The sequence below is a fragment of the Epinephelus fuscoguttatus genome, linkage group LG3 (assembly GCF_011397635.1).
Source record: "Epinephelus fuscoguttatus linkage group LG3, E.fuscoguttatus.final_Chr_v1".
Taxonomy (NCBI): domain Eukaryota; kingdom Metazoa; phylum Chordata; class Actinopteri; order Perciformes; family Serranidae; genus Epinephelus; species Epinephelus fuscoguttatus.
In genome coordinates this window covers 34,232,208-34,258,859 of record NC_064754.1, presented here as the reverse complement: position 1 = coordinate 34,258,859, position 26,652 = coordinate 34,232,208, and the positions used below count along the sequence as shown (strand labels likewise).

Here is a 26,652-nt window from a genome sequence, read left to right as displayed (position 1 = left end):
ATGAGTCACTTTTCCTCCATGGCATATAAAGCAGCTTGGCAAGTCATATCAACAAGAATATCATGTCTTTGCAATCTCATGTGTGCTTTGAAATTTATTTGAACAGAATTTCCCTGGCATGTGAGCTGCACTGGCAGGATGGACTACAGAAAGCACACCCTTTTTTACTTTTTACACAGCTGTCTAATTTGCCTAATCTTTACACTTCTGCAGATGAGGTGGAAAGCTATCAGGAACCCACAAAAGGTACTTTAAGAGTTTAGCGTCTGAGTTTGATTTCCCTGGGCACCATCATTCCTGGAACTATTTTTTCAAGAGGGGTTAATAGCTAGGTGGGATACTCCAAGTGTTATGAAATTTAAATTTCATAAACTACTTGGAGTACTATTTTTGTTTTGAGGAACTTCAAATGAGCGAGTTGTTTTTTCCCCATTGTGACTCGCAAGCCCTTCCATCTGGTGTGTATGCCATTAAGCAAATACAACTTGAGTCGCGCTGATTACAGTGGAATTTACTCACAGTGATTTCACAGCAGTTTGAGAACATGCCAAATTCAATTTTGCTTGGAGTATATATGCAGTAGCCAGTCTTAGTTACAGATCTGCTCCAATATGGCAGTGCTTGCAAGCCAAGGCAGAAGAGCATTTGATTGTTTGATACCAAACCACAGGTGGCATTTGAGTCCTTATTTCTTGCAAGCAATACATCAAATAGGTGAATAAATCAAGCATAAATCACTCACTCCCCCAATACCTGAAACAGTCAACTTCAATGTATATTTTCCTCTGATCTGACAGCAGTGACCAAGATTTGTGGCCATTATCCCAATGTGCTTGGATTCTAATGAGGTTACACATTGGGAAAACTGCACACACACCCACCCACACAAACACCCACAGACTCATTTTTCTCTTCTCGTTTGACCACTGCCATGTACAAGACAGCAATATCCTTAGTTTGAATCTTTATTTAAGCCTGAAAGAGAGCAAAGGTCGGCTAGCTTAAATGAGGCCCCACACAGTCAGTAAGAAAGCAAATAATCAATACAGGCCTTGGCCTTCATTGACTATTCCGTCTGCTTTCACCTGCTGAATAATGGAGATAAACTGTTATAGTGAGAGCAGACAGGAGAGAGTGAGGAGATGGAGAAATTTATACATCCTTCCTTCGAGTACCTTCCTACCTTGGACTTAGTGAGCTATCATATAGGATAAAGAATGTGGAAGGTGAAATGCGTGAGACAAAGTGATTGAGAAAGAGACAGATGGATACACAGGTGGACATTGTCTTTTAAATCCGTTTTTCTTTGCTCCAAGAAATAGCAGAGAGAGAGCGATCAAGTAATTATAGCAGCTACTGCATGGTAGAGTCCTGCCTCATCTTCATCCACTGCCTACTGGTAATCCTGTGCCACTGTCTAAAACCAGGAGGAAGGAAATAAGGTTTTAATTCCTCGTGTTGGCTTAGAAAGCTCGGCTGATGTGAGTGTTATCTGTGGCTGAAGTGGTCTCCAGAACCACAGCTCTACAGTGGCTGTTGTCTGCTCTTTTGTATTTGGAGTAGGAGAGTGGCGTCTAATCCACAGCAAAGTGCAAATGGAGTTATTACGTAGATTGTAGCTCTTCTTCTGTATTGCGTCCCTCCTCTCAGGGTATTTTTTGGTTTATTTGAGGGTATAAAGAAAGGTCTTCATTTTTCTGAGGGAATGAACCCTGGACCTTTTTATTCTGACAATTAGTACATGAAGAAAGAAATGCTGCATTATTTGCCTCACTGGAGAAACTGTTTGCACCTACCTGCATATGGTCTCCAGCCAGCACGATGCGGGTGGTCTTGCTAGCTAGAGCAAAAGGCATGATGGTTTCACACTCCATGGCCTGGGCCGCTTCATCCAACAGGATATGAGTGAAGAACCCTGTTGAAACAGATAGCACACTAACATCAATTTACTTTAAGTACACACTATATGTTCAACATACTACACAGTTGTACTGCCCTGAAAAAGCACGCTCAAGTATCCTGCTGACAACAAAAACAGTAACACTTTTTGCTTTTCATCAGAGTTTACTGAAGAATTTAATAAAAAAATAACAGGAGACTTTAGCCGTGGATCAGCCCGTTGCTTTTTAACGTGGCTTCAAGACAAGCATCATCAGTTTAAGACACACCTTCAAGGTGGTCGCCCTGATGAAATGGAAATGCAAATCCCTGCTTTGCTGGGCTGATGGCCCAAACCAAACCAAGCCAAGCCAAGCCAGCCCATGACTGTCGAAAGAGGTATATGATGTCACAGTGACGTTGGTCTTTGACCTTTTGGATATAAAACATCATCACTACAAAAAAGCTACTTATTTCAAGAATGGCTGGCAACTGTATTGGCACCGGACAAGCTTCTTGCCCACAATGTTCCTGAAATGTCTCTCTCTGCCACTGGTCTTGTCCCACCTTCTTCTTCTGTAGTTTTATGGTGGGCAGAAATATTTCTGAATGTACCACCACAAGGGATTTTCGTTATTCACACATGCAGTGTGAATAACGAAAATCCCTTGTGGTGCCCGAAAGGTTATCCCAGCAATTCACCCAGAACTATATGTGAGAGAGGCTTATTGGATAGTCCCATATTAGCCATTTATCATGCACCTACATTGTAAGTACGTGCACGTCACTTCACCAAGGTGTTTTTATAGTTGGGGACTACAGGGCCTCCCATCTGTTCAAACTATGCCTTCTCAGCAGCAGCAGTAGTGTTTCAATGTTCTGTCAGGGAAATGCTGAGGAGCATTTTGGATTCAAAACCACAGGACAAAGAACCAAACAGAAGACGAGTCACCTGTAATCTGTGCCATTCAGTGTTGAAATACTGCAGGAGCAAAGACCTCAGAAATCATTTGAAAGATACTGCTTAGACGCTGCTTGTGTCGTGCACATTATGGACATGAATTAGGAAGAAATACTTTGGAAATAATTTGGAGTAGAATGTAATTGTCAAAATAAATCGATATCAAATCAAAGCCCAGTGAATCTAGATGATTCGTACCAATACCCAGACCTCGTCATGTCAATATATTTCTACCATTGTTACACAGGCACATTAATGAACAATAATTTTGTTCAGCAGGAACATTAAAACCTTGTAACTGTGCCATCCTCTCCGTCGCTTTTTCTTCTCCTTCTTTTAACCAGTGCTGCAAACCAAAGGCAGGGTTTTATGGACATTTTGAAAGGGACTGAACAGTAGCCTAACCCTGATTTAAAAAGCTCAAACGGTGCTCAGCAGTATGAGGGGAGGGGATGAAACGGCATGGCAAATGAGTGCTGGAGCAGGGAGTGGGAAAGAGGGAGGCTGAATAACAACCAGCACACAGCCTCTGAAGCCCGAGCACAATTTCCACAGGAAAGTATATGCAGATATAAAATGTGACGGTTGAAAAACAACAAAAACTCGGGGACTGTCAAAAAGTAAACAAACAACAGAAACATGGGCTGGAGAGAAAAGAGGCGGAGCGGTAGATTTGAGGCAACAATCACGTATCTGCCTTTGAACAAATGCCTGCAAAACGTATTGATTTTTTTTTCTTCCTCAAACTATAAAGCCTCAAACCAGTGCTGTCTCTGAACTGTGTGTACACCTTATTGAAGGATGTGCCGGCACTGTTCCCCCACTGTGGTGCTGATAAAAAGGCATACACTTTTTTAATGACGATGGTTTCTATGATGGACCATGTTTTTGCGTACATATTTGCAGAACGTCTATAATTGGGTTTATCTATTAAAGCTTATGAAGTGAGACATTTAGAGCTGTAAAACGATGTCTCAAACGCACACGTCGAGAAAAACTGTCACTGGAAAATCATGTACTTTGAACCGACTAAAAATATGAAATAAGGCATTGTTAGAATTACATAACAGAAAAGAAAGGAATCTAACAGTATGATTAGTTAGATGGTAACGACAGATTCTTAGATGCCAGAAAGGTCATACTTTCTTCAAAGGCAGGGTGTAATATGCATAAAATTATGCACATGAGCAAATCTCTGGATAATAGACATATACTTAAAATCATGTGCTTGAGTAATCTCTGAATAGTTTATGTGCAGGATGAATGAACATCCAAGCAGCACAGTTTTCACTGCATTGAGAGCGATGAAATGTTAGCTGGAACATCCATTTGTTTTTCACCACTCCATGGAATATTACTTGCTCAACAATGCAGCCAAAGAGATGTGAAATCGTGCAGATGTGCTACCCTTATATCACAATGGTAAATTATTGAGGCCGGGCACTTTTGTTGACCCCTGTCTATAAATTGTAGTCACCAGGAGCCCTGCTGCATCCTGCCTACTTGCCCTTTGACTTCGATCGACATGAATATGTAACGACCAAATAACGCTCACAAATGATGTACATGGATCATTACAAATGGAAATGTTTCCCCAGGCAGGGAAGTCGAGATAAAGTGCGGGTGGGGGGCAAGACAGAGGCAGAGACGGTCTTTATGAGTGCAGAGGAGACAGAGAGGCAGACACGAAGGAACATGGTGCTTAATGGTTCACCTGGGACATAGCTGCCCGCCTTGGGGAATCTAAACCAGAGGTCCAAATTACATTTCTGCAGCCACTATCTGTCATTGGGCTAATAATGGAGTTGGAATTTGGAAACAACGGTGGTTAAAGAAAGAAGGAGGTGGGGGGATAATAGGCAGAGGTGAAAGAGATCAGAGGCACAGTGTTGCAGAAGTGATTTGGGGGACAGCTGACTGTTTAATAATAAATGGCAGCTCCTTCACCTCACACACCCTGTCTCTCACATTTTCCCTTTCACAGTCACTTTCCACCCTTTTCACACTGTAAAAGTGACTTGGAAAATCTGTAATCTGTGAGTGTGAAAGGGTCTCTGCAGGTAGCTCTAAATCATAACACAAGCTTTTTAAGAAAGTGTTGTCAAATTCTGTAACAGCTTGAGCAGGGTTGGGGGAAAATGATTTTGTGAGAATCTAACATTGGTCTTGGACGTGTTCTGGTGCCTGCAACACAATGTGAAAAATGTGTAATTTCTGGTAACAACATTCCCTTATTGACCACAGTATTCACTATGGTCTTGAACCTTTATCACCGGGCTGCAAGATCCAGTAGCTTCCAGACAGATCAATATTCACCTGAGCCCCACCACACATCTGCTAACAAAGGAAATACAGCATTATCTTCAGCAGTGCACATGTCCCTCCTATACCTTTAAATTAGCTAATTTTGAGTTATTTTCTAGGGTAGTTTATTTTACACATGTAATTACCTTCTGCACCTTCTGAAATAATAGTTGATAGACAAATACGTGGAGCTACAATGTATGTCTCCTCAGCAGGCTGAAGCTGACATGAATATAGAGTCTGAGTCTCCTGTGCTTTCAAATGTAAGGCTGGATTCAACTTTTTAAACTTATGACTACCTGACCATCCAATGTGGTGGGCTGACATGGCCAGGGTTTCCCACACATTCATTCATTTGTGGTGGCCCGCCACAATATCAGCATTTGTCGCCACATATTGATTTTCTATTTTCTGGACCGCTCATTAGGAAGCACTGCTGGAATATATACCATTCAGTTATTACGCAAACCACACTCTGGGAGCACAGAGAGTACTCTGGGCAGAGACGGAGCAGCGGAACGCCAGGCACAAAGAAAGTGAAACTTGACCATTCATTAATTCATACAGAAACAGAACAATGTATTTCTTAGTACAACAGCCACAAACTGATCAATCAATCAGTTCTTTACCCCGTGACTCAAAATCAGACGTCTGAGGCATCTTTGGGTTATGCACCTAACTTGAATGTGCAGGAGGACACCCACCCATCTGCATACATGAGCAGGCAATAACATTTGTGAGTCTCGCTCCTGAAAATGAAATTAGTCTTTCTGCAAAACCCATACACAGGCACACCAAACCATGCACATTTCCACATGCCATATCTCATGTCTAATCCATACAGAGAGAGGAAAATCAACAAACCAGACAGACATATAATATATATTTTTTTGAGGCATCTGTGTGCTTGGGGTGGGAGATTTGTTATTGCTACTTAGTGGACTCGCTGGCTCCCAATTGCCTCGTTTCCTGGCGATTTTCATCACCGTCGAGCACCAGGAGAGCTGGAGAGATGAAACGTAGGGTGGAGGGCTAATGATGTAAAGTACATTAGAAACAGGCAGATGGTGTTCCCAAGCAACAGAAAAAGGCCCCCTCTGCTGACACATTAGAGCCGGTTATTAGCTTGCAATGACAAACCGGTTTGTTTTCCACGTCTTTTACACAACTTAAATGAGTTCCAGCCCTCTCTAAATGGTGGGCTCCTGCCAACACCAGATATGAGAGGCACTAGGGATGACCAAAGAACAAGAGACGAAGTGCACTGAGCTGTTTCTGCCTATAGTTATTATCTGCTGAAACCATGTGTTTACATTTACATATTTATATGGAGGAAAAAAAATCATATTTGTATAAGTTTATTTTCCAGTGCAACATCATAGACCTCTAATAAATATTACCTTCCTTAATTTGCTCAACTTTTGTTTAGAGTACCATTTTCTTTGCTTATGTGTTGTATCATAATGAAGGTGTTTGTAATATTTCGTCAACCACATTTACATGTTCACAGATGTAAAAAGATGAGATTGTTAATGCACCTCTTTTTGACACTGTACTATGAGGGACAGACTGTACTATGAGGGCTTTCGATTATTTCTGGGGACTTGACTGGCCCTGTTAGCCTGTGTTCATTTTTCATGTTCTATGAATAATGCAAATGGGTTTTTTTTTCTTAGTTATCCTGATCGCTTCATGAAATCTGGATGAGTAGGATTGCTACCATGGCAGATATTTGCAGAACCATATGATGTTTATTCCATCTGCACCTGGTAAACCCTGCCATGCATAAGCCACTCTCAAGAGCTGGCAAAGAAAATAAAGGCTGCTGAGGGCAATGGCTGTCCACCACAACCATCACTAGGCAGCCTTACTATACTTACGATGACTACGTAATCTTATGCTATGACTCACCAGGCTCCAAGTCAAGCTGGCAGAGGTATTGGGAGGTGCTGAGGGTGACCACCACCACGCGGTGCCTGAGGATGTCCTCCCTTGTGGGCATCTGGAAAGTGATGTGTGTGCTGGAGATGAGACAGTACTGCTGGACCACTGGGTGAACGGTCTTTACCCAGCGGTTCCTGAAGTATACCCTGGAGAGAGAGAGAGAGATGAAAGGAGAAGTGTCAGAAGAGAGAGGTTTACTTCACTGGTCTTGTCTTTGCATCTTATTTGGGTGTATATGCCTGCGTTGATTCTCATTCATTATGAAATCAATTCAATCTGTATTGTGTGAAAGAGTCTAATCTGATGTGCTTACATCAGCATTTAATACCACAGCGAAAACAACTTTGTTGTGTTCAACACAGGGAGAAGAAAACATCAAGAAGGACTCAGTGAGTGCCATAAAAAAGTTTATAGTGAATTATTGTACAATTGTAAGGTGGATTATGGATGACTGCTCATGACAGGAAGGAAGGGAAGTCATTGTTTCCTTGCAATGTTGGTTAGTCTCTTTCCACACTAGGGTCCTAAATATTCATAGAGGGTCTTTATTCTTGACTTGGTCCACTCCCAAAGGGGAGGCAACAGAGGAGGCTGCTACAGTGATTAAGGAGAAATTCACACTGGAATCCACTGAAATCAGACAGCCCACTCATGTGAAACAAGTCATTTGATTGCCCATATGGTCCCTAGGCTTAACAAACACACAGCTGTCACGTTAGAGCTCTGGCTGGTCAAGGCACACGTTGCTTCCCCGTCCTTTGTGACCTCTGGGGTCCTTGAAATGTGATTAAAAATCACTGATGCAGTGTGAGGAAGTTGTGTTGATCAGTAAGTGTGCGCTTGTTGCCTCCAGGTGGAGTTCTAAAAGCAGAAGAGTTCTTGGGGTTGCATCTCTAAAGCCAGCCATTGTCCGCCTGTAAGTGCTGTGGGGCAAAAACAGGCCAGCCACTCAACAATCTCTGTATAATAAGGACGTATTATTCTGACTGCAGGCTTTACAATCATGGTAATCCAGTTGATGTATAGATGAATGAGTGTCATACAGATGATCTCCCCCTAGGATGGTCTCAGCAGACAGACAAGCCACAGCCAATGAATATAATAGGTGTAATTCAACTGAACTTTGTGCTAGCAATTAAAAGGGCAGGATATTGTTTTGCCATTCAAAGTATGAGCCGAATAGTGGTATTAAATATGTTCTATTTGGCTATACTAATTAACTCTGTAAAACTAACTTAACATACTAGAGAACTGACCAGATCAGCAGCTTTAAGTAGCTCACAGTTGACAAACTATGACTACTGAAATGATGTTTTTAACTCCAAAATAAAGGTGTGCTCTGGGGGGCTGTTTATCTAAAATACACAACAAGTGATGTGTATTTTAACCAGATGAGGAAAGAGTCTATTTTTTCTCAACTGGACGTAAGATGGCATCTTAAGACCGTCTGAGTATTTGACTATCAGAACACAGCTCATTGTAGGTCTGCAATGATATGACTGCAGCTACACCAAAGTGCCTCTCAAAATTGGAATGAACTGCAGCCTGTAGGTGGGACATACAAATGAAAACAAACATACTGTTCATCTTAAAATATACCCCAATAAGCACAATGTTTCCTTCAGGGCACTATTGCATATTTTACCTACTGTGGACAGTACACATACATACACACACACTTAAAGCGTGTTTTGCCTTTAGCCCTTCTTTGTGTGCAAGCATACCTGAGAGGTCTGGCATGTGGATTGCCTGCTTCAACGTAAGGATGAAGGTAGTCCTTAATGTAAAGGTCGGCCGCACTGTTGGAATGGGTGCAGATCAGGACCCTGTAGAGACAAAAGACAAAACATCTCAGAAGCAAAGCATGACATAGTTTCTGTGATACTCGGTGACAGAGATTTAAAAACCAGAGGACAAGAAGCCAAAACTATCTGCCTGATTTGATACCTCTAAATAAAAGTATGAACATTTTTGTTATTTAAACCGCCTTTATGGGCTGGTTCTGTTTCATTTGTATGAAAAGAATACAAAGGTTTTTTCAAATGTTAAGCTGAACTTCAAAGGCAAAGCAGGTAAGAGATACGGTCCATCATCCCATCAATGAATTTTATGGTGCTGACAGCTTGACTCAAACATTAACCTCTCATCATACAGATCAAAAGATATTTCCAAAAAATGCTCCACCTCTCAACATGCTATAAAATGTAACATATAAGCTTTGCAAAACTGTCTTTAATTGTAAGTTACTGATTTAAATGTTTGTGAACTATCAAAGCAACAGATATGCAGAGACAGCTTTGAACATTGTACACTGAACACATACTGGGAAAACCTGTCTGCGATCTATGGACCTTTTCTTTGCTTTTCTGTTGGTAGAGCAACAGCTTTGTTCCCGGTTTATTTCCTGTCAGCTACTGCATTAACAAACATCCCAAGAGGAAATAAAAAAGATCTAATTTTGAATGTTTATGTTGTCGAGTTAGAAAAGGTCTGCACAACATCATCGTTTTAACAGTATGATGAGCAGGAAGCAGCAGTGCAGAGGGGTCACTTCCCCTTGTCTTGGCTTTTAAAGTATCTATAATTCATCCTAAAGATAGAATATTCAATGCATTCAGCGTGAAATGAAGAATGAATATTACATTGCTACACACTGCTTTTCATCTTGCATTACATATATACAGCCCTGTCTCACTTATTCAAACACCAAATGTTCGCTCCTGTTCAGGGGACACTGTCCGAGGTATTGCATTCATTTTTCATTAAGAGCAGGGAACCATTTGTATGCCTGTGCTATACCACTTTGTTCCTAACACAAGAAATTGCTGAATTTCCTGTGGGTGTCTGCGTGCAGTGAGGGAGCGAACTAATGATGAAAAATGGTAATAGAAGAAAATCTTGCAATGTTTCACTGTTACACAACACTGTGTGGCCCACTGAGGTGACATAACATGATTGATCAGATTATGGTTTGCATGAAAATGCATCCCAAACTAACCATGTGCATCGACCACAAATGACATAAATTCATCCAAATGACCAGCACTCTTTGTCCTCGGGTGATGACACACACATGCTTCCACGTACACACGCCCACACAGTGCAAACACACAGTGCAAACAAACACACACACACGCATACACCACACAGCTTGACACTTAAGTGTTTTTATGAACTTTTAATGTCAAACCCAAGGCTGCCATTGCCCTGGAGCTAAAACTGAGGCCACTGCAGAGCCCAGCACCCCCTACCAACTCGATCACGCCCTCTGACTGACCTCCCTAGCCATCTGAAGCTGTTATGACTGATGCCAACAAACACCTGCTCACATCTACATTCCCATTTCCTCGATCGAAACACTGCATCGATCACCAGCACCTATTATTTCACAGGGACAGTTAGCTGGCTACAAGTTCAAAGAGGGAGGATTGTGACATCAAGGTTGTTGTTAAATTCTCAAGATGGTGTAAAGGCTGTTTAAAGGGATAGTTCCAATCTTTTGAAATTGGGTTAAATGAGGTACTTATCCATATTGTGAGTATTGCATACAGTACATGTGCGTTGTCACACCCCCATCTACTGTAGGTAATACATCGATTATGGATGAGTACCCCATGCAACTCCATCAAATAGTCTCTCCAGGATTTCACAGGCTATTTTGGGATCGTTGTGGCCTGAAATGCCTGATTTCACAGCAACTTTTCTTAAAAAAAAAATAAATAAAAAAATTAAAAAAAAAAATTGCAATGCATGTCTTGATGTTTACAGTGTTTTTGCAATGTAATTGCAGAGGCAAGTGAAAATTGCAAAAATAGTTGTGATGCTGTCTAAGATTTGGAACATATTATTATAAGCGAATCAATACACTGTGCACATCTCCACGATGAAATGAGATTTTACATGTTTTAAACAGTTGCACATTTGCTACTAGTTGTCAACATAGGTCAAAAATTGTCAACAGATGTTGAGAAAAAAAAACAAGAAAACAAACCTGCTGTGGTCCTGGCGGAGGATGTGCTTGACAGCCTGTGCCAGTGTGAAGGTCTTGCCGGTGCCGTAGGGCCCAATGATGAGGATTGGGGGCAGGGGAACAGTGAGGGGTGTGGTGATGGCCAGGATGGCCTCTTTCTGCTTGGCATTCAGACGGGGATCCAGCTGCTCGTCCCACTGCCTGAGGGCAGGAAGAGGACAGGGAAATCATTAGAGGATACATTAGATCAACTTTTACTGAACTTTTAGAACTAGTTTTTTTTGTCTGAAAGTAGCCATTTTCAAGTCTTTCAATAAAATACTGCCTAATAACCAAGTGGTCGCTTTAAACAACATAAGAGACAAATTAAAACATTCTGTTAACCTAATTAACCTCAGTGGGACAGAGATAAAATGAGAAAGAAAAATTCTTGGGCAGAATGAAAGGAAACGTATGGACGCATACATACGGACTCAAAATGACAACTACGATTGTGTCACCAGGGAGAATGTGTGGTGGAATGGGTGTCTGCAAATAAGATGTAGGCGGACAGAAATGGAATAAGGGAAAAAGCAAAGATGTGTAATGGGGGGGAGAAGGGAGCGCAGGAAAGAAAAGCATAGAGGCTACAGAGAGAGGGAAACAACATGGGTAAAAAGTGGGAAAGTAGTGAAGAAGTTGGAACAAAAGTAATACTGCTCAGTCAGTCCCTGAGCATGTTCATTCTGCTTTAGTCAGAAACCCATAAATATAGGCAACGTACACATCTCAGACTCCAGAAAAACACATTTAAGAAATTTCAACTTTTGTTTTTATTTACAAAAATCCATGGCAGAGAAAAACAGAAAAGATGCCCACGCATTTCCCAAAAATGTGCAACAGGCACCTTCCCACCATAAAAAGTGGTAGCACCAAACAGATGAAAAACACTGTGAAGAGGAGCAGTCCATATGAACTAACACACAGGGGTGGGTGTATGTGTGTTAAACACAGATAGGTAGAGGAGAGAGATGCACATATGTGATTTCACAAATACTCGTTAAAGTGTGAGGTATTGTGCATGTAACGTATATGAGTGTGTGTGTGTGTGTGCGTCTCCTAGCATCACTGTCCTCATTACGAACACTGCATCCTCTAAAGCTGTGAATCCACCAACACCAATTGATTGAGCTCCAACTGAGACATAGTTGGGGGGCTGAGAGAGAGATCTCAGTGTTCAAGAGGGTGCGTGTTTGCGTGTATGTGTGTGTCAGTGTGTATGTGTTTTATATAAGAGTTGGATGGATGAGATCAAGGGGTACTGTTGATGAGTGATGAAAAAACTTTTTTATGCCAACTATACTTTCTCCACAAATGTATTCAAGATATACAATATACTGTGTTCTTGCATCCAAACTAAGTGAGCAAAATCGTAAAGCTGAGACAATATCACAACCTGATAGTTCTGGTGGAGAATTCAACACCCAAGTGTTTATCATTTGATAATGTATCATTTACAGCTAAAGTACTATTTTGTTTGAGTCCCACCCTACCTTAAAGGTTCTGTATGTGACATTCAGAGCAGTAATATAACAGCAAACCACTGTTTGTTAAGTAAAGATATAGTGGAGTAATAGCGCCCAGAGAGAGAAGTCATGCTCCCTCTGTGTGTGTTGTAATTTAAGCTTCTCTGTGGTTTGTTGTGGTAAGCCCCGTCAACACTGTTAATGTTGTTCAGAGCTGCTATTGAAGCGCTGTTAGCTGCTAGCCACCGGCTAAGCCACCTCCCTGCTAAGAGCTGTGTCCATACAACTCAAATGCTCTGCATTTCGCACAGAGCCCCTTTAACATGACTGATTACAACAGCTTAATTCTCCATTACTGACTAGACTGAGAGGTGTAGCAGCTCATCTATTAACATAATGCAATCACATCTGGCTAATTAAGGTGAATGCAAAAAGAGATTAATAAGATTAATTCAAAAAGTGAATAAAGTGTGATTGATACTTGCAACTGTGAGCCTAATTACGCATTTTACTACTCTGAAGGTTACATGAATAAGAAAAAAATAATTTCTGTGAAGCCATAATACACCAATCTCAGAATTTCATTTAAATGAGACATGGGGGTATAATTAAAAAATGGCCATTTGATGCCCATTTTGCCATCACTTTTTTTTTTAATACAAAAGGTCTAAGATAATCTTTTAACTAAGCACAAAATGACCATTAAACATGGTTTGGAAAGAGAAGTTATCTTTGTTCTTCTAAACTGTGAAAATGTGAAGCCTACAGTCAAAACCAAGGACTGTCATTATAAATATGGCATCAGTAATTTTCACACTGCTTAGGTCTAAACATCATCAACTGAACTACTAGGCCACAGATGTGGAGAGGACTAGATGGTACGGTCACTCACTGATGTCTAGAAAACAAATCAAAAGTTAAGGTGTGACCATGTGCCACATTCCCATCAGTTACAAAATGACTAAGAAGATGGTGAAGACATTAAGATGTTATTGTTGCATACTGCTACAGGGCAGCCTCAAATCACAACCCTCCTTGGCCCACATTTAATGAAACACCCTCACTTATCCAAACTCCAGTTAAAACAAAAGTCTACACCAATCATTTTCTGGAGACAAGATGAAGCAGCAGCCTTGAAAATCACAGGGGATTACATTTGGCTCCAGTCAATAAAGATTACTGCCTCGCTCCCCTCACCTGTCCTGCCACAGAGGGAGATATCTAAAGCTGCAAGGAGCTGCCAGTGTTTCAGAGCGGCTGCCAAGTCAGCAAGGCGAGGGATATTCGGTCAGCTCTCAAATTGATGTGGTGTCCCCTCTGTCAGGGTATTTGTCAAGCTAATGTGACGTGCAGGTATTTCTGTATTATAACTGTGTTAAGGATTAGCAGTATTAACTATGCAGCAATGTGTGTACATGCCGTGTGCAAACATCTTCCCTCACGGTTAATAAAAATGCAAGTTGTTGATTGGCAGATACTTACTCATGTCTACAGCGCTTATCTGCAATATGAAAGAAGGTTCCCTCTTCCTCTCGGCAACATGAAACAGTCTGCTATGTGTGTAAAGTGAGTTTATTTCATTTTCCTTGACTTATTTTGTATTTTACTCTTTTCCCCCCAACCTTCAGACGTAATAATATATCCCAGAGTTCCCACTGAATCAGTGCAGTGAGACAACATGCCCGAAGGAGGTGAAAACCATAATGAGAATCAAATATTGATGGCTGCCATCGATGTAAAACTAATTTCTGAATCAGCCCTTAATCAGCATGCCCGTGTACTTGGTGGAATACATACCTGTTGGGGCTCCAGGGGATGGTGGGGACAAGGCCGATGTCAGGGAAAAGAATGGTGTTATCTTTGATGCGATCCAGGGCATAGTGCATCTCACAGAGTGGCAGTCTGTTCAGCTGGAACTGGAGCTCCACCTAACAGAGAGGCAATACCCAAAGTTAACTAAGCAATCAATGCAGCGTACCCACGGACGGATACTATGTTAAACACTATACAAAGTAATTCCATCCAACACAGTCTCCCTGAAACAAAATCTATTTTGCTAGGGTTGTAAACAGATTTAAAATACTAATAAGTACGAGTACAAGATTTAATCCATCCTACTTTTAACTCCTTTCATTAGATCTCTCTGGACCCTGATTGAAGCCCACCTATAGAAAATCTAATTGTGTAGACATGAGTTAAAAATACATATGTACATGTGCACTAATGTCAGCATCACACAAATCAAAGTGCTGTTGCAAATCCTAAACATCCCAAAATAATCAGCACATTCTGCCAAAACTAGGTCCACAAAGTGAATCACGGTGGTGTCAGCAGGGTTCGTACTGACTGGAGCAAGTCAAAGTCAAGGACATCCAAGTGCTTTTTCAAGCATTCATTCTATTTTCAAGGATGAGATTTTTACTCTACAACCATCTTTTGCAAGAGAATTCACAAATGGAGCAAACAGAAGCTACCAGGGCCTAGAATAAAGTTATTAATAATTAACTGGTTATTATAATTCATGTGACTGGCAAATGACAAAAAAGCAGGAAAATACAAAGAGCAGAGCACGGTGCAATGATTACACAACTCTTTGTTTCAGCTGTAAGTCATGAATTCAAAAGCACTCGAGTGTTTCTGAATCCTCCTTATTGATATGATTTGTGCACATTTCATTTTGAAATACTTTTTTCTACAACCACAAATAACTTCTACACATTAACAGACCTGCATTTCTCAAGCTGAGTTTATGACAGTTGTGAAGGATGATTTACAAGCACACACTTACTGATCATCATTTAAAAAGCTCAAAATTTCAAACGCTGAGACCATAAATAACTCATTTGAGACAACTATACAAATTTTGTACCCAAGTTCACTGTTGACTTTGACTTATCGATCTCACTGTTAAGAACCAGAACTATCACTTCATAACAGCCCGAATTCTTTCTAAATCTGCGGCATGTTAGTCTGGAGGTTTTAAACTCATGTCCTCTCACAGAGTCTGTGATTAAAACCTGACTTTCAGCTCTGTCAGAGACTGTTTACTTACAGCATCGCTGCACTGACAGATAACGGAGACTCATACCTGCCAGTCAAACAGCAATCAAACCATAAACCCTCTTTAGACAGCCCAGACCTGAGTGGAGTCCTGGAGGGATCAACACCTGTAAAGTCCAGTGGCTGGCAGATGCTTGCTCTGCTTGGGTTCAGTGAAAAACAAGCGGAGCTAGCTGCCTATATACTACCGAATTACAGCTCACAAGCAAAACATCCTGGTGCCAACTATATAGCTGCATAACCGACCTGTTGGCATTCCAATCTCATACGGCACTACAAAATAATTACAAGCACTGCCATTCTTGGCTTCATAGTCTGAAACATTTTCCTATTACGTTTTTATGAAATAATCTAGTGTTCTGTTCTCAACTGATTTTTGTTCAGGTCCTTTCTTGACCAAGTAAAAAAAATGTTCAAGGTATTCCATAACTGAAATTTTTGAGTCCACCTCAAGCACCTTGTACAACCCCTGATCAAGATTCTTCCTTGTGAGGAGGACTGGGAGACTGGGCAGGACAGTAACACCTGCAACACCTCCACCTAAGTGTCTGTTGCACAACGCTGGGTCATGTTTAGTGAACACCGGCCTTGGCACAACTTAACTGTATTTTTACCGTGATGTCTTGGGGAGCCTTGGTCCATTTACATTTCTATTTAATCCCTTCCTTTAAGCCAGTTTTATGTAATCACTAAGATTTCGTTTCCACTGCTGGTGGGCCTCGTCATCATAAAAGACAGGCTCCGAGCAGGTATACTATAAAGTATCCAATGCATTTAGGATAGAAGTGTGAAAATCAGAAGGACAGAGAAGAAATAAACGAGATAACAAGCACGAACACAGTAAGGAGGAAAGTGGGGAGGAGAGACAAAGCAGGAAAGTGAAATAAACAACGAATACAAGAACGGGAGAGTCTGAGATATGAGAGAACAAGAAGTGCATGAAACATCAAGGCTGTGTGAAATATTGTAAGAGCCCACAGCGGAGATAGGGAAATGAAATTGTAGCACGTAAGCAGGCAGGAGAAGCGTATGCAGAAGAATAAGCAGATTATGCTCCCACAGTGATAGGATGAGGGTTGTTTTGATAACTGTTAACACAACGTCTTGCTTCATCTGCTGACGTTTGGGCTAGAGGGGAGAGAAATATCAAGCTGAGGCTGCCAAAGGTAGAGACGTTCAATAAAGGGAAATTTCTCTAAACCACAGAGCCTGAGACAAAACACAACAGTCAATGCTTGCATAGATGCCTGAAAAGATAGCCCTTCTCTATCCTTTTAACTTTTTGTTAAAATGCTAATCAATACGTGAACCTTTAAACCTAAAAGTTTTTCAAGGTCAAAATATCGGGCTTGAAAGAATCGTGAGATGGATGCTAACTAAAATCTCTTGGGGTGTAAAATAATGCATATGTTAAGAGATAATTCAGCTGCCCTTTCCACTGCTGTCAATCCACCGCTCTTATCTGATATCTGGTGGGACAGCAAGACAAGGACACCTTATGCTTCAGTACAGAAGTGTCTACTTGTCCCTCGGTGCAGAACATACCTGTAGTTCTCTGTCAGGCAGCAGCCCCAGCTCCTCACAGCAGTCCTTGCAGATCCTTAGGAAGATGTAGTCCTTGGTCTTCTCCTCGATCACAGCCTCGTAAACCCGCTCTTTGACCCCAGGGGGCGGCTGGCTGCTAACCCCCTCACGGCCCAACGGCAGCAGCAGGACTGAATTTACCTTGGTCATCACTAGCCGTCCAGCCAATGTGTCCTAAAGTGAGAAAAAAAAGTACTGTTCAGGAGAGCTCGCTGGCTGACACCTTTGGGCTCCAAGTGCCACCAATGAGTAGTTAATAGTGAGAAGGCAGAAACCAATGTGGTTTATTGCAAGCTCATTGCAACTGTCAACTCAACCAATCCAGTTACCTCAGAAAGTGTTTCAGTGAGTTTGAAGCGTGCAAAGAGCTGTCCATTCTGGGCATACTTGGCTCCAACAGAAATGCCAGTCAGCATGAAGCTGGTGACGAGCTGGAGATTCACTTTGATGTTGAACCTGGGGGGACAAACATGGACATTTTGCTGTGTCAGTTCTCTGGCTTGAGCTTATGAATCAATATTAAAAATTATAGCAAACTAGGGATAGGAGGATATATGATTTTATCACAGACTGCAAAACACAATAAGTTGGTCGTAGTGAATTTCCATTATGGGGATAATCATGAATATTGTGTCTAGCAGCACCCAAGAGACTGCTGGGTAACCAACAATAAAAGTGACTCTGCAAAAACAGGCTGCATGTGAACCAACCTCAAAAAATGCAAAAGATCTTTATCAAGCGCCAGCACATTTCATACTGAAAGATATACCATTTCCGATAGTATAAAAGCCACTTCCAATAATTCAATCAATCATTCAGTCATTTTCCGTAAGTGCTCATCTTGTTAAGGGTTGAGGGGGGGCTGGAGCCTATCCCAGCTGACACTGGGTGAAAGGTGGGGTGCACCCTGGACAGGTCACCTGACTATCACAGGGCTGACACATAGAGACAGACAACCATTCACGCTCACATTCACACCTACGACTAATTTAGAGTCACCAGTTAACCTGCATGTCTTTGGACTGTGGGAGGAAGCCGGAGTACCCATCGAAAACCCATGCTGACACGGGGAGAACATGCAAACTCTGCACACTCCAATATTAAAGCATATTTTGAAGATTATCGGGATAATATTGTGAATGATTTTGACCAAAATAATTGTGACATGAAATTTTTATATGCTCCCATGCCTTTAACAAACACTATAATGTTTGTGGTAGATTCTTAACGAACTAATAGCAATATCATCATATGTTCTTCTGTGAGTGAGGCACACCGCAGACATTTAAACACCGAAACTATTCTGCTCTCCGGCAGTTCAGTCTTTTGCCACATATTCATACTTAGGTTGCTAAATATTCACACTCTACTATACATTTTCTCTCAAGAGGAGCTGGTCGGTGCATCAAAGTGGTGAAAGTCTTGCTTTCAAATGGACAAGTGGAGTCAATGTGATTAGCCATGAATGATACTAGCTCCATACCAACACCAGACACACCCACTGAAAATGTATGCTAGCTGAGATCTCTTAGTCGGACCACATTTCCAAGTGCATCATACATGCATGCCTCAGGCATTTGAGCATTCTGTGAGCTTTGATTCCACCACAGTAGCACCATAATGACCTGCATACATTCACTGATACTGGCAGCACACATGTTAAACATCAGCTATACACTTATGGTCAGTGTGGGTTGGTGATAGTGAGAAAAATACTTTGAAGCTGGGCATCACTTATTGGCAGGTTGGTGCATTTGCAACTGCGAATACAAAGACAGAGTTTGACAGAGACAGAAAGTTGAAAACACAATAAATTACTGTCATTTTGTAAAAGCCTTACAAAGACTTCAAAATGTAAGGTCACCGAAATAAAACCTTTTCAGTGGGAAACCTAAAATATGTCTTTTTTGATGTCAGTCCTTCGAAGAAGAAGAAAAAAAAGCATTTGCACAAAGCTCATCCATGCACACACTGAGTGGAAGATTTAAGCACTTTTGGGTCCTTTTGGTTCCAGACTGTATTAAATTGCCTCTCTGGTCTCTGCTGGATTTCAAGTGATGAAATAGGATGCAATATTGGTGATGAAGTCTGATGGATGATTGACATATGCAGATAAGTTAACACATTCTGTATTTGCAAACCAATGGAGTTTCACAACCAAAGGGACTCTTGGGGTCTCTTGTTTTGGTTTTGCATCGGCGTTCTGGCTATTCTCTCAAAGCGGGAAACATTTAGACAAAAACAGACAGCAAGACAGTCTGGGTTCTCCATGACTCACTCCATACTCATGACCTCCTGATACATTTATCAAACAAGAAATAAATCTGGTGTGGGAGAATTCAGAGGGATGCCCTAATAGAGACATTTTGAAGTTATGAGTTGCAATAAAAAAAGCTGTATGCGACACTGCGGCACCTATTAGGTAACGATGCTAACTCCATGAACTAATGGAGCTAATAACAGCAGCAGTGCAGACAGAGGTAATGTGTTAACCAGGGGGAAACTAGAGGGCATCCCACTACCATGGGTTGGGACACTTATCAGCAGTAACCATCGTATGAGCTCAGTGCAGAGTGGCCACATTTAGTTAGCCAGTGGGATACTCCAGTGCACTAATATGCATGCGTGGCCAGACTGTCTACCACAACAAAGAACAGAGAAGCTTGGATTACAACACACATAGAGGTAGCATGACTTTATTCTCTACTGAGGACACCACTATGCCACTTTATCTTTACATGGCAAATAGTGGTTTGCTGCTAAATTAATGTTTTAAATGTCGCATACTGTGACGTGAAGCGACTGCAGTTAACATGTAACAACTGTAGGAGCCCCTCCATGGTGCAGATCCCATGGAGGGAATCCGTGCTTAGCTCAGTAAGCCCTGAAAAGCATTAGAACCTGCCAGAACATGGATGGTTTAATAGACAGAGAGATCATCCATATGCACATTGGAAATGCGGCAGAGATTTTCGACTGCAGGTTGGTTCCATTCCTTACCAAGTCAAATGACACGGTGAGTCATTAGACAAGATCAAACTAATATTTAAAGCTGAGATATTTAAAGTGGTGGGGGAAACTTCACTACACTAGTATCACCGAATGTGGGATTAAGCATTTACTGTGCTTTCGCCTGCATCACTTAGTTAAACCAGTGGAGTAGCAGGTAAGGAATTGAAACAAAAAAGCTGTGTCCATTCTAGAAGAAGAAAACACTATTTTCCTCATCCACCTCCAAAGACTGCCTTAGACACGTTAATAAGATGGCACTGTAACTATGAGTCAAGCTGTGTGTGAGATGCATACTCTCTCTCTCATACTCGCAAATTCACAAAGAAGGTCGAGTCTGACACCTTGTGGTAGGTCGACATCTCGTAACACTAAATATTTACACCGCTGAGCCTCAGACAAGGTCCATAGAGGTATATGTACTGTAACAATGACTATGTATTCTGAGTGGTCAGATTACAAATAAGCAATCAATAAATAAAACAAATTAATACATTACACTATTGTGGTGTCAAGTAAGGTAAAACAAGCACAACATTTTGTCAAGCTATAATTAATTTAATTTAAACAAATATATACATTTTTTATATTCAGTGTGAGTTTTCTGTTATATTTTTCTTTTTCATTTATGCATTTAAAATTTCCAAGCTATATTTCATGGAATATTCTTTTGCAGTAGTTTCAACTCAAAGCTCCAAAATGTCAGTAGTTTGCATTAGTTCTTGCTGTCAGCGCCTCAAAAATTTAAAATTTTAAATTAGCTGTAATATAAGACATATGCAGATATGCACATATCAGATGTGACTGTACATTTAGTTTCTTCTTCAGGCGCAGCACAATCACAGTAGATTTGAAAATTCCACGTGCTTCCTCAACCAAAGGCATTACAAACCAATCATTTTTTGCCATAAAGCATTGACACCACTATACAAGATCATATCTAGTTACATTTCATGCTAATATTTTCTTTATATGTTGTTAGTATATGTTTTTAATTTCTCAAATATCAATGAGTGTTGTTCAGGCTTTATGAGGCACAGTTATGGAAAATCTATTTTACTATTCCAAAAAGAACAAACCATGAAAACATGTATACTCACTTGCTAACTTCCTTATACTGTGCAATCTCTTCTATGTAGAGCAGGTCATGCAGTCGGGCCTGGTAGTTGTCTTTGGTCAGAGTCTTGTCCAGGACTGACTGGGTGAAGAGCTGGTCGGCCGACAGAGGGATCTGATAGCGGGCGAGAAGGCTTCGCTCCAAATCTGCCATCGTTTCATTGGGAGAGAACTCTACGATGGTCTTACAGGACGAGTCCCAGCGCTTTGCAGTGATCAAGAGCTGCTGCCTGGCTGCCATCAGGTGTTCCAGGTCTGAAAACAAGGATAGATAAATAGAGTTTATTGTCCATAAGGCGGACATTTGAGTTCATTGTGTGTGCATCCAGAACAAAACTACTTTTACATACTTCATGTCCAAACATGATTAAATAATCTACAACTTGACACTGATGTGTTACTGTGTTTGATATACTGTGCAATGGATGTCTGAATAGATTATGTTTTTAAGTTAAAACAGTTGTGTCACAACAGTCACTCCCTAAAATCGTTTTATATACACTGACAAAACCTTTCAAAGCCCTCTGGATGACCATCTTGCTCTTAGCATACCTTCAATGGAGGCAGCATCCACCATGATCCGTTGCATCAGCACAGGTTCTGAGCCGAAGTCAAAAACAACGGTCTGTCGGAAGGTACCAAAGATTTCTGTGCTGAAGCCCACTGCCACCTTGTAGATACAGTGGTCAAGGCCGTTGTCTGCTGCCACTGTCAGAACAGAAAAGTTTAGGTTAAATGCATTTAAACTTGCAATCTTGTACGGACAAAACGAAAGAGAGACGTAATTTAAACATTAAAAAAGAAAGATGAAAGGAAACAAAAAGACAACACAAATTGAAATATTCACTTGCCTGTGAATGTCAGACATTTTCAGTTAAAACTTTAGACAGTGCAAGCTAGGGCCAATACATCACTTAACACCAAAGAAAAACAAAAAAACAGCCCTGTCTGGGATCTGTAGCGACTTTGAACAGGACATACCTCCTGTTTCCTCTCCCGGAGTCCACTCTTGGCAGCCTTTGGGGAGGGCCTGCAGCCGCTCCCCAGCTGACACCCCTGTGAGGAAGAAGTGTGGTCGGTGGGCATCATAGAGCAGGGCGATGCGGTACAGCTTTCTAGCCGGCTAGTCAAGGAGACAGAGATGGAAAGAAAATCAGAACATACACATGATCAAAATATGATTACAACCAACTAGCAACAGCAGGTGTGCAATACAGAATACTGCCTTTAGTGATCTGGTTAGACAAAGAAAACATCTCAATATGTACCCTAGTATTCAACATTTCATCCTACCTTGCACAACAAGGAGAAGGTCCAGGAGTGGGAGGACTTTTTGGTGGTGACAGTAACAGAGAGGCTGGAGCTGGTTTCTACATTCACTCCTTCTAAGTAGTCACTTAGCTAGAAAAAACAAACACATGGTTAGACTGAAGATGCACTCAGAAATCTATTGCAAGAAGTCGTCCACTATTCACTGCTGCACATAATATAACTGAATGTAACCTCTGATAACTTTCACCTGTATCACATTCTGTATGTATCATAACAGTGGAGAGCCAGCTATGTGACTTATTCGTTTTATAAAGGCTTATGAATGTGTCTCCTCCTGCCTTTTATCAAATATAATGGAACTAGATTTCACTCGGCTTGTGGTGCTATAAGCAGCAAGAAAATACATCTAGTACCATTATATTCAGAGAAGGCAGACATCTCTACGGTCGTTATCTCCAACACTCGGCCACTCATATCAAATAATCTAAACTGATAAATAGCACTGCAGGTAAGAGGACAAATATGTATTTTTGATACTGGGGGGTAAACTGTCACTTTTAGTTATAAAATGATGATATGCAAACAGGGATGAACAAAAGGTTGTATATCTTAGTGTAACCTTAACAGATGAGCACATGAACAACTAATCTGGTAAATCTAAAATATACAACTCAGCTAAATTAGTCGATGTTTGGTGTGTGCATACAAAAGCTATTTGCTGGGTTGTACAAGTGTGTTGGTACTGCTCCCCTCTAGATTTACAAGGTGAGGGGGTTATGAAGGCTCGGAGGGGATTCTAACAAAATTCTAGCACAGTACCAAACACAAGTTTGAGTTTGGATGGTTCTTCTAAAAGGTTAACTCTCAATTTGGCAAGAAATTTTGTCTGTTTTTTTTATCCACTTTTGAGCTTGCATGCACTCACCACTTTCTCTGGGGAAAGGGAATTCATCCACTTCTCTATCAGGGTCTCCATGTAGTTCTCGGTGAAGTGTTTGCTCTCCTGCTGCTGTTTGAGCCGGATGAGGCGTGATGCATAGCGCTTCTGCCATTCCATCAGCTCCTCCTGAGAGTGGGCTGATGTACACTGGGCCCCGTACCGACACAGGCCCTGCTCCAAGTACCTAGTGTAAAGACCAAATGTGTGCTGAACTGGTGCTAAAACAAGCAGTCCATTAATCATTTACTCAACAACAACCAAAAATGATCCCTATCATTTCATTTAATTGTGTTACGTCATGAAATCACCAAGAATACCAAACATTTGGTAGTTACAGCTTTCCCACTGTGAGGAATTTGCTGCATTGCTTTGTTGCATATTATGGTAAATTCTGGTAAATTTAGAAACTGTTATTCAGACAAAATTAGCAATCTGATGATGTACTTACACACACTGTCAGAACTATATTCATGTCTTTTTAATCCAAACAATTGGTGTCTTATCAGGGCTAAAAATCCTTTGAAACTGCATTCAACACAATCACGAACTAAAAGTTTTACAATTCCTGATATGTCGGCAGTCCCCAGCAGACTTGTGGATATACAATATTCAATAAAAGGCAAATACAAGCTTGAAATAGCAGCAGACCAATACACCTGTCTAACTGCAGTGCTGCAGTAGGACATATACTACTGTAAGGCTTTTGGCAGACAACTCAAACTCACAAGACCACGTCTAAGGGCCTTTTCATCAAAAATTATCACACGTTTCAAAATAAACTTAACCACATGGTGTGTCAATTACATTACACACCTATTCTGAATCTTTCGTTTGTCATTCAAGTGTTCAGAATTGTTGTTCAATTTTCTGCATTCATCTGCGTGTGTGTGTGTGTGTGTGTGTGTGTGTGTGTGTGTGTGTGTGTGTGTCCCTACCTAAACCTACCGCTAACCGTTGTTCAGGATCAAATGGATTACAGAAATTGATGGTCTTACTTTTAATGTATGATTTCAGTGTTGTCAGTAGTGCATCAAACTAAACCTGACATCCTGAAATAGCCCTGGAAATGATCGGGATAATGCTGTTGCTTCTTTTTTAGCAGGCAAAACTCTCCAAAACTTTAAAGAAGTGAGAGGACCACAGAGTCATCCTAACCTCACCTCGCCTAACGACTCCATTTCATCTTATATTGAGATTTCTAGCAACAATTAGAACATTAAAATGCAGCAGAGTCAATGTGCGAGGTTTATGTGGTTTAAAAAATGCATACAAAAAATAAGGACTTAGTGTGCAAAGGCCTTAAGGCTCATCGGATTCGTTGGCATCCTTCTGCACAAATATCCAGGATGTACACTAACATTTAAAATATTATATTTATATTTTATATAAAAGTGAAGTGTGATAAAATCTTAATTAATGGCACCGTGAATCACACTTTTATAGCCTTCGAGGTAAATGAATAACATAATGACTCCCTAAAAGCTTTATTAGTCACTTTACAATCAAAAGCCTGTTTTTCTCAGCAATATTCTGGATGAGAGATAAATTCCTCATCACTCACACCTGTGTGAAAATTACCAACCAGTCTGCATTACCTTTTACAGAGGGTGTACTCCTCACTGCTGGTGACTCCTCGGGGAGGAGGCCGGAACTGCCAGCCATCTTGGACCTCTGCAAACACACACAGCCAAGTGGTCAATATGACACTAAGCCAAAGCCTTCAAAAACATCATGAGATTCAGCCAGCTTGTAACCGGTTTAGGATGTGCTGCCAAGCTGCCAACTGGCTGAGTAAATACTTTCTAAGCCTAAATAATATCTACTGTGCTTCAACACGTGTGAATGTTTGGTGCCAAGCACATCATCCTTCCTTCTTTTCAAGTTGAGGGAAGCATGCAACAGATCTGCTCACCTTCCTCCTGGTCATCTGTGTATTCTGGTGCCATCTCCCTATTTATAGCCTGACAGAGACAAAGACGGGGCAGGGTGGGTGGAGGTGGGGACAGAAAGATTATTATGTGGACTACTAACATAGCCATACAAGCAGTTGGACCACTGGACTTATTACAGACAAATGACTAATAAATCCACAACAGCTACAAGCTAGGCAGGGGAGCACAAAATAATTAAGTTAGCACTGGAATCAGGCCATTAGTCATCTTTATGACTCTCGCCTGCAAGCATTAAACCATCGTCTGTAAAACCAGCGAGCACCAAAAGGCATGAACAAAGGAGGCAGGAAGGCACAACAGGTTTGCAGCCCTGCAACCAGAGATACTCACCTCTATCTCTGACAAGAGCATTTTTAATCTGGTAAGGTCTTTTGCAACAATGCCATTCTGTGAAAGCAAGCAGAAAAATATCATCATTACAACAACATGCTGCAATCAGGCCTTTCAGTACATGTTTATGAACTATAAACTCACTGCTTTGGAATACGCTGGCAGATGTTAGGTGTAATCATATTCATCATGTCATTTCCAGATTGCTACTGGCAAGATTTTAATCTATCACCATCCTAATATTTAAAAGTTGCTTTACACAAGTGTGAATATTTGACACAAGTGACATAAACTTCTAACCTCATGCATTATCTAGATGAAGTGCTTGCAATTTTTATGTTGCTCTTAAAATTTTGTCACCTCAATATCCTGCCACTAACTGTACCTGATGCCAGAATCCTGTGAAATATGCTGAATCTTCAGGGTCTTGTGGAGATTATTAAGGCATCTTCTACTGTAGAAACTTTTAAGAATCAAAATTGATACCAATGGATTTTTCTTAAAAGGCTTTGATTAACAGAAGGCCAAAATAAAGATGCTCATTTCTCCTGTCAGTCTTCTGAAGGCAGATCTGGATGATGCTTTGATAAAGCATTCAAATATGCAGCAAAGGTGTGTCAATAAAATTGTTCAGTCCCAGCTGAGTGGCTGTCCTGTTTTTGATTTTTACACTTACAGATATTATATTTTAAGCAACATTATTGCTGCCCCTACTCTAAATGAGCACAACTGTGTCAGCTCCAAACAAAGCTTCTCTAGTCTGGCTTTTAAATCCATATATAATACAATCAGAACAAGCTTTAAAAAAAAGAAATGAAAATTTAAAT

The 26,652-nt window shown here is 40.9% G+C and overlaps 1 protein-coding gene across 1 annotated transcript in view; it reads right to left on the bottom strand.

Annotated features, from left to right (window-relative positions):
• Positions 1–26,652, bottom strand: part of helz (helicase with zinc finger) — a 66,325-nt gene that overhangs the window by 26,535 nt on the left and 13,138 nt on the right. Inside the window, exons 5-19 of the mRNA XM_049569105.1 lie at positions 25,826–25,882; positions 25,456–25,504; positions 25,139–25,214; positions 23,529–23,727; positions 22,625–22,732; positions 22,313–22,454; positions 21,884–22,039; positions 21,316–21,586; positions 17,536–17,662; positions 17,168–17,380; positions 14,360–14,490; positions 11,079–11,258; positions 8,812–8,913; positions 7,055–7,233; positions 1,797–1,915 (exon numbers count right to left, since the gene is read on the bottom strand). Of these exons, the coding sequence (XP_049425062.1) occupies positions 1,797–1,915; positions 7,055–7,233; positions 8,812–8,913; positions 11,079–11,258; positions 14,360–14,490; positions 17,168–17,380; positions 17,536–17,662; positions 21,316–21,586; positions 21,884–22,039; positions 22,313–22,454; positions 22,625–22,732; positions 23,529–23,727; positions 25,139–25,214; positions 25,456–25,504; positions 25,826–25,882 (2,109 nt within the window). The remainder of the gene's footprint in view (positions 1–1,796; positions 1,916–7,054; positions 7,234–8,811; positions 8,914–11,078; positions 11,259–14,359; positions 14,491–17,167; positions 17,381–17,535; positions 17,663–21,315; positions 21,587–21,883; positions 22,040–22,312; positions 22,455–22,624; positions 22,733–23,528; positions 23,728–25,138; positions 25,215–25,455; positions 25,505–25,825; positions 25,883–26,652) is intronic.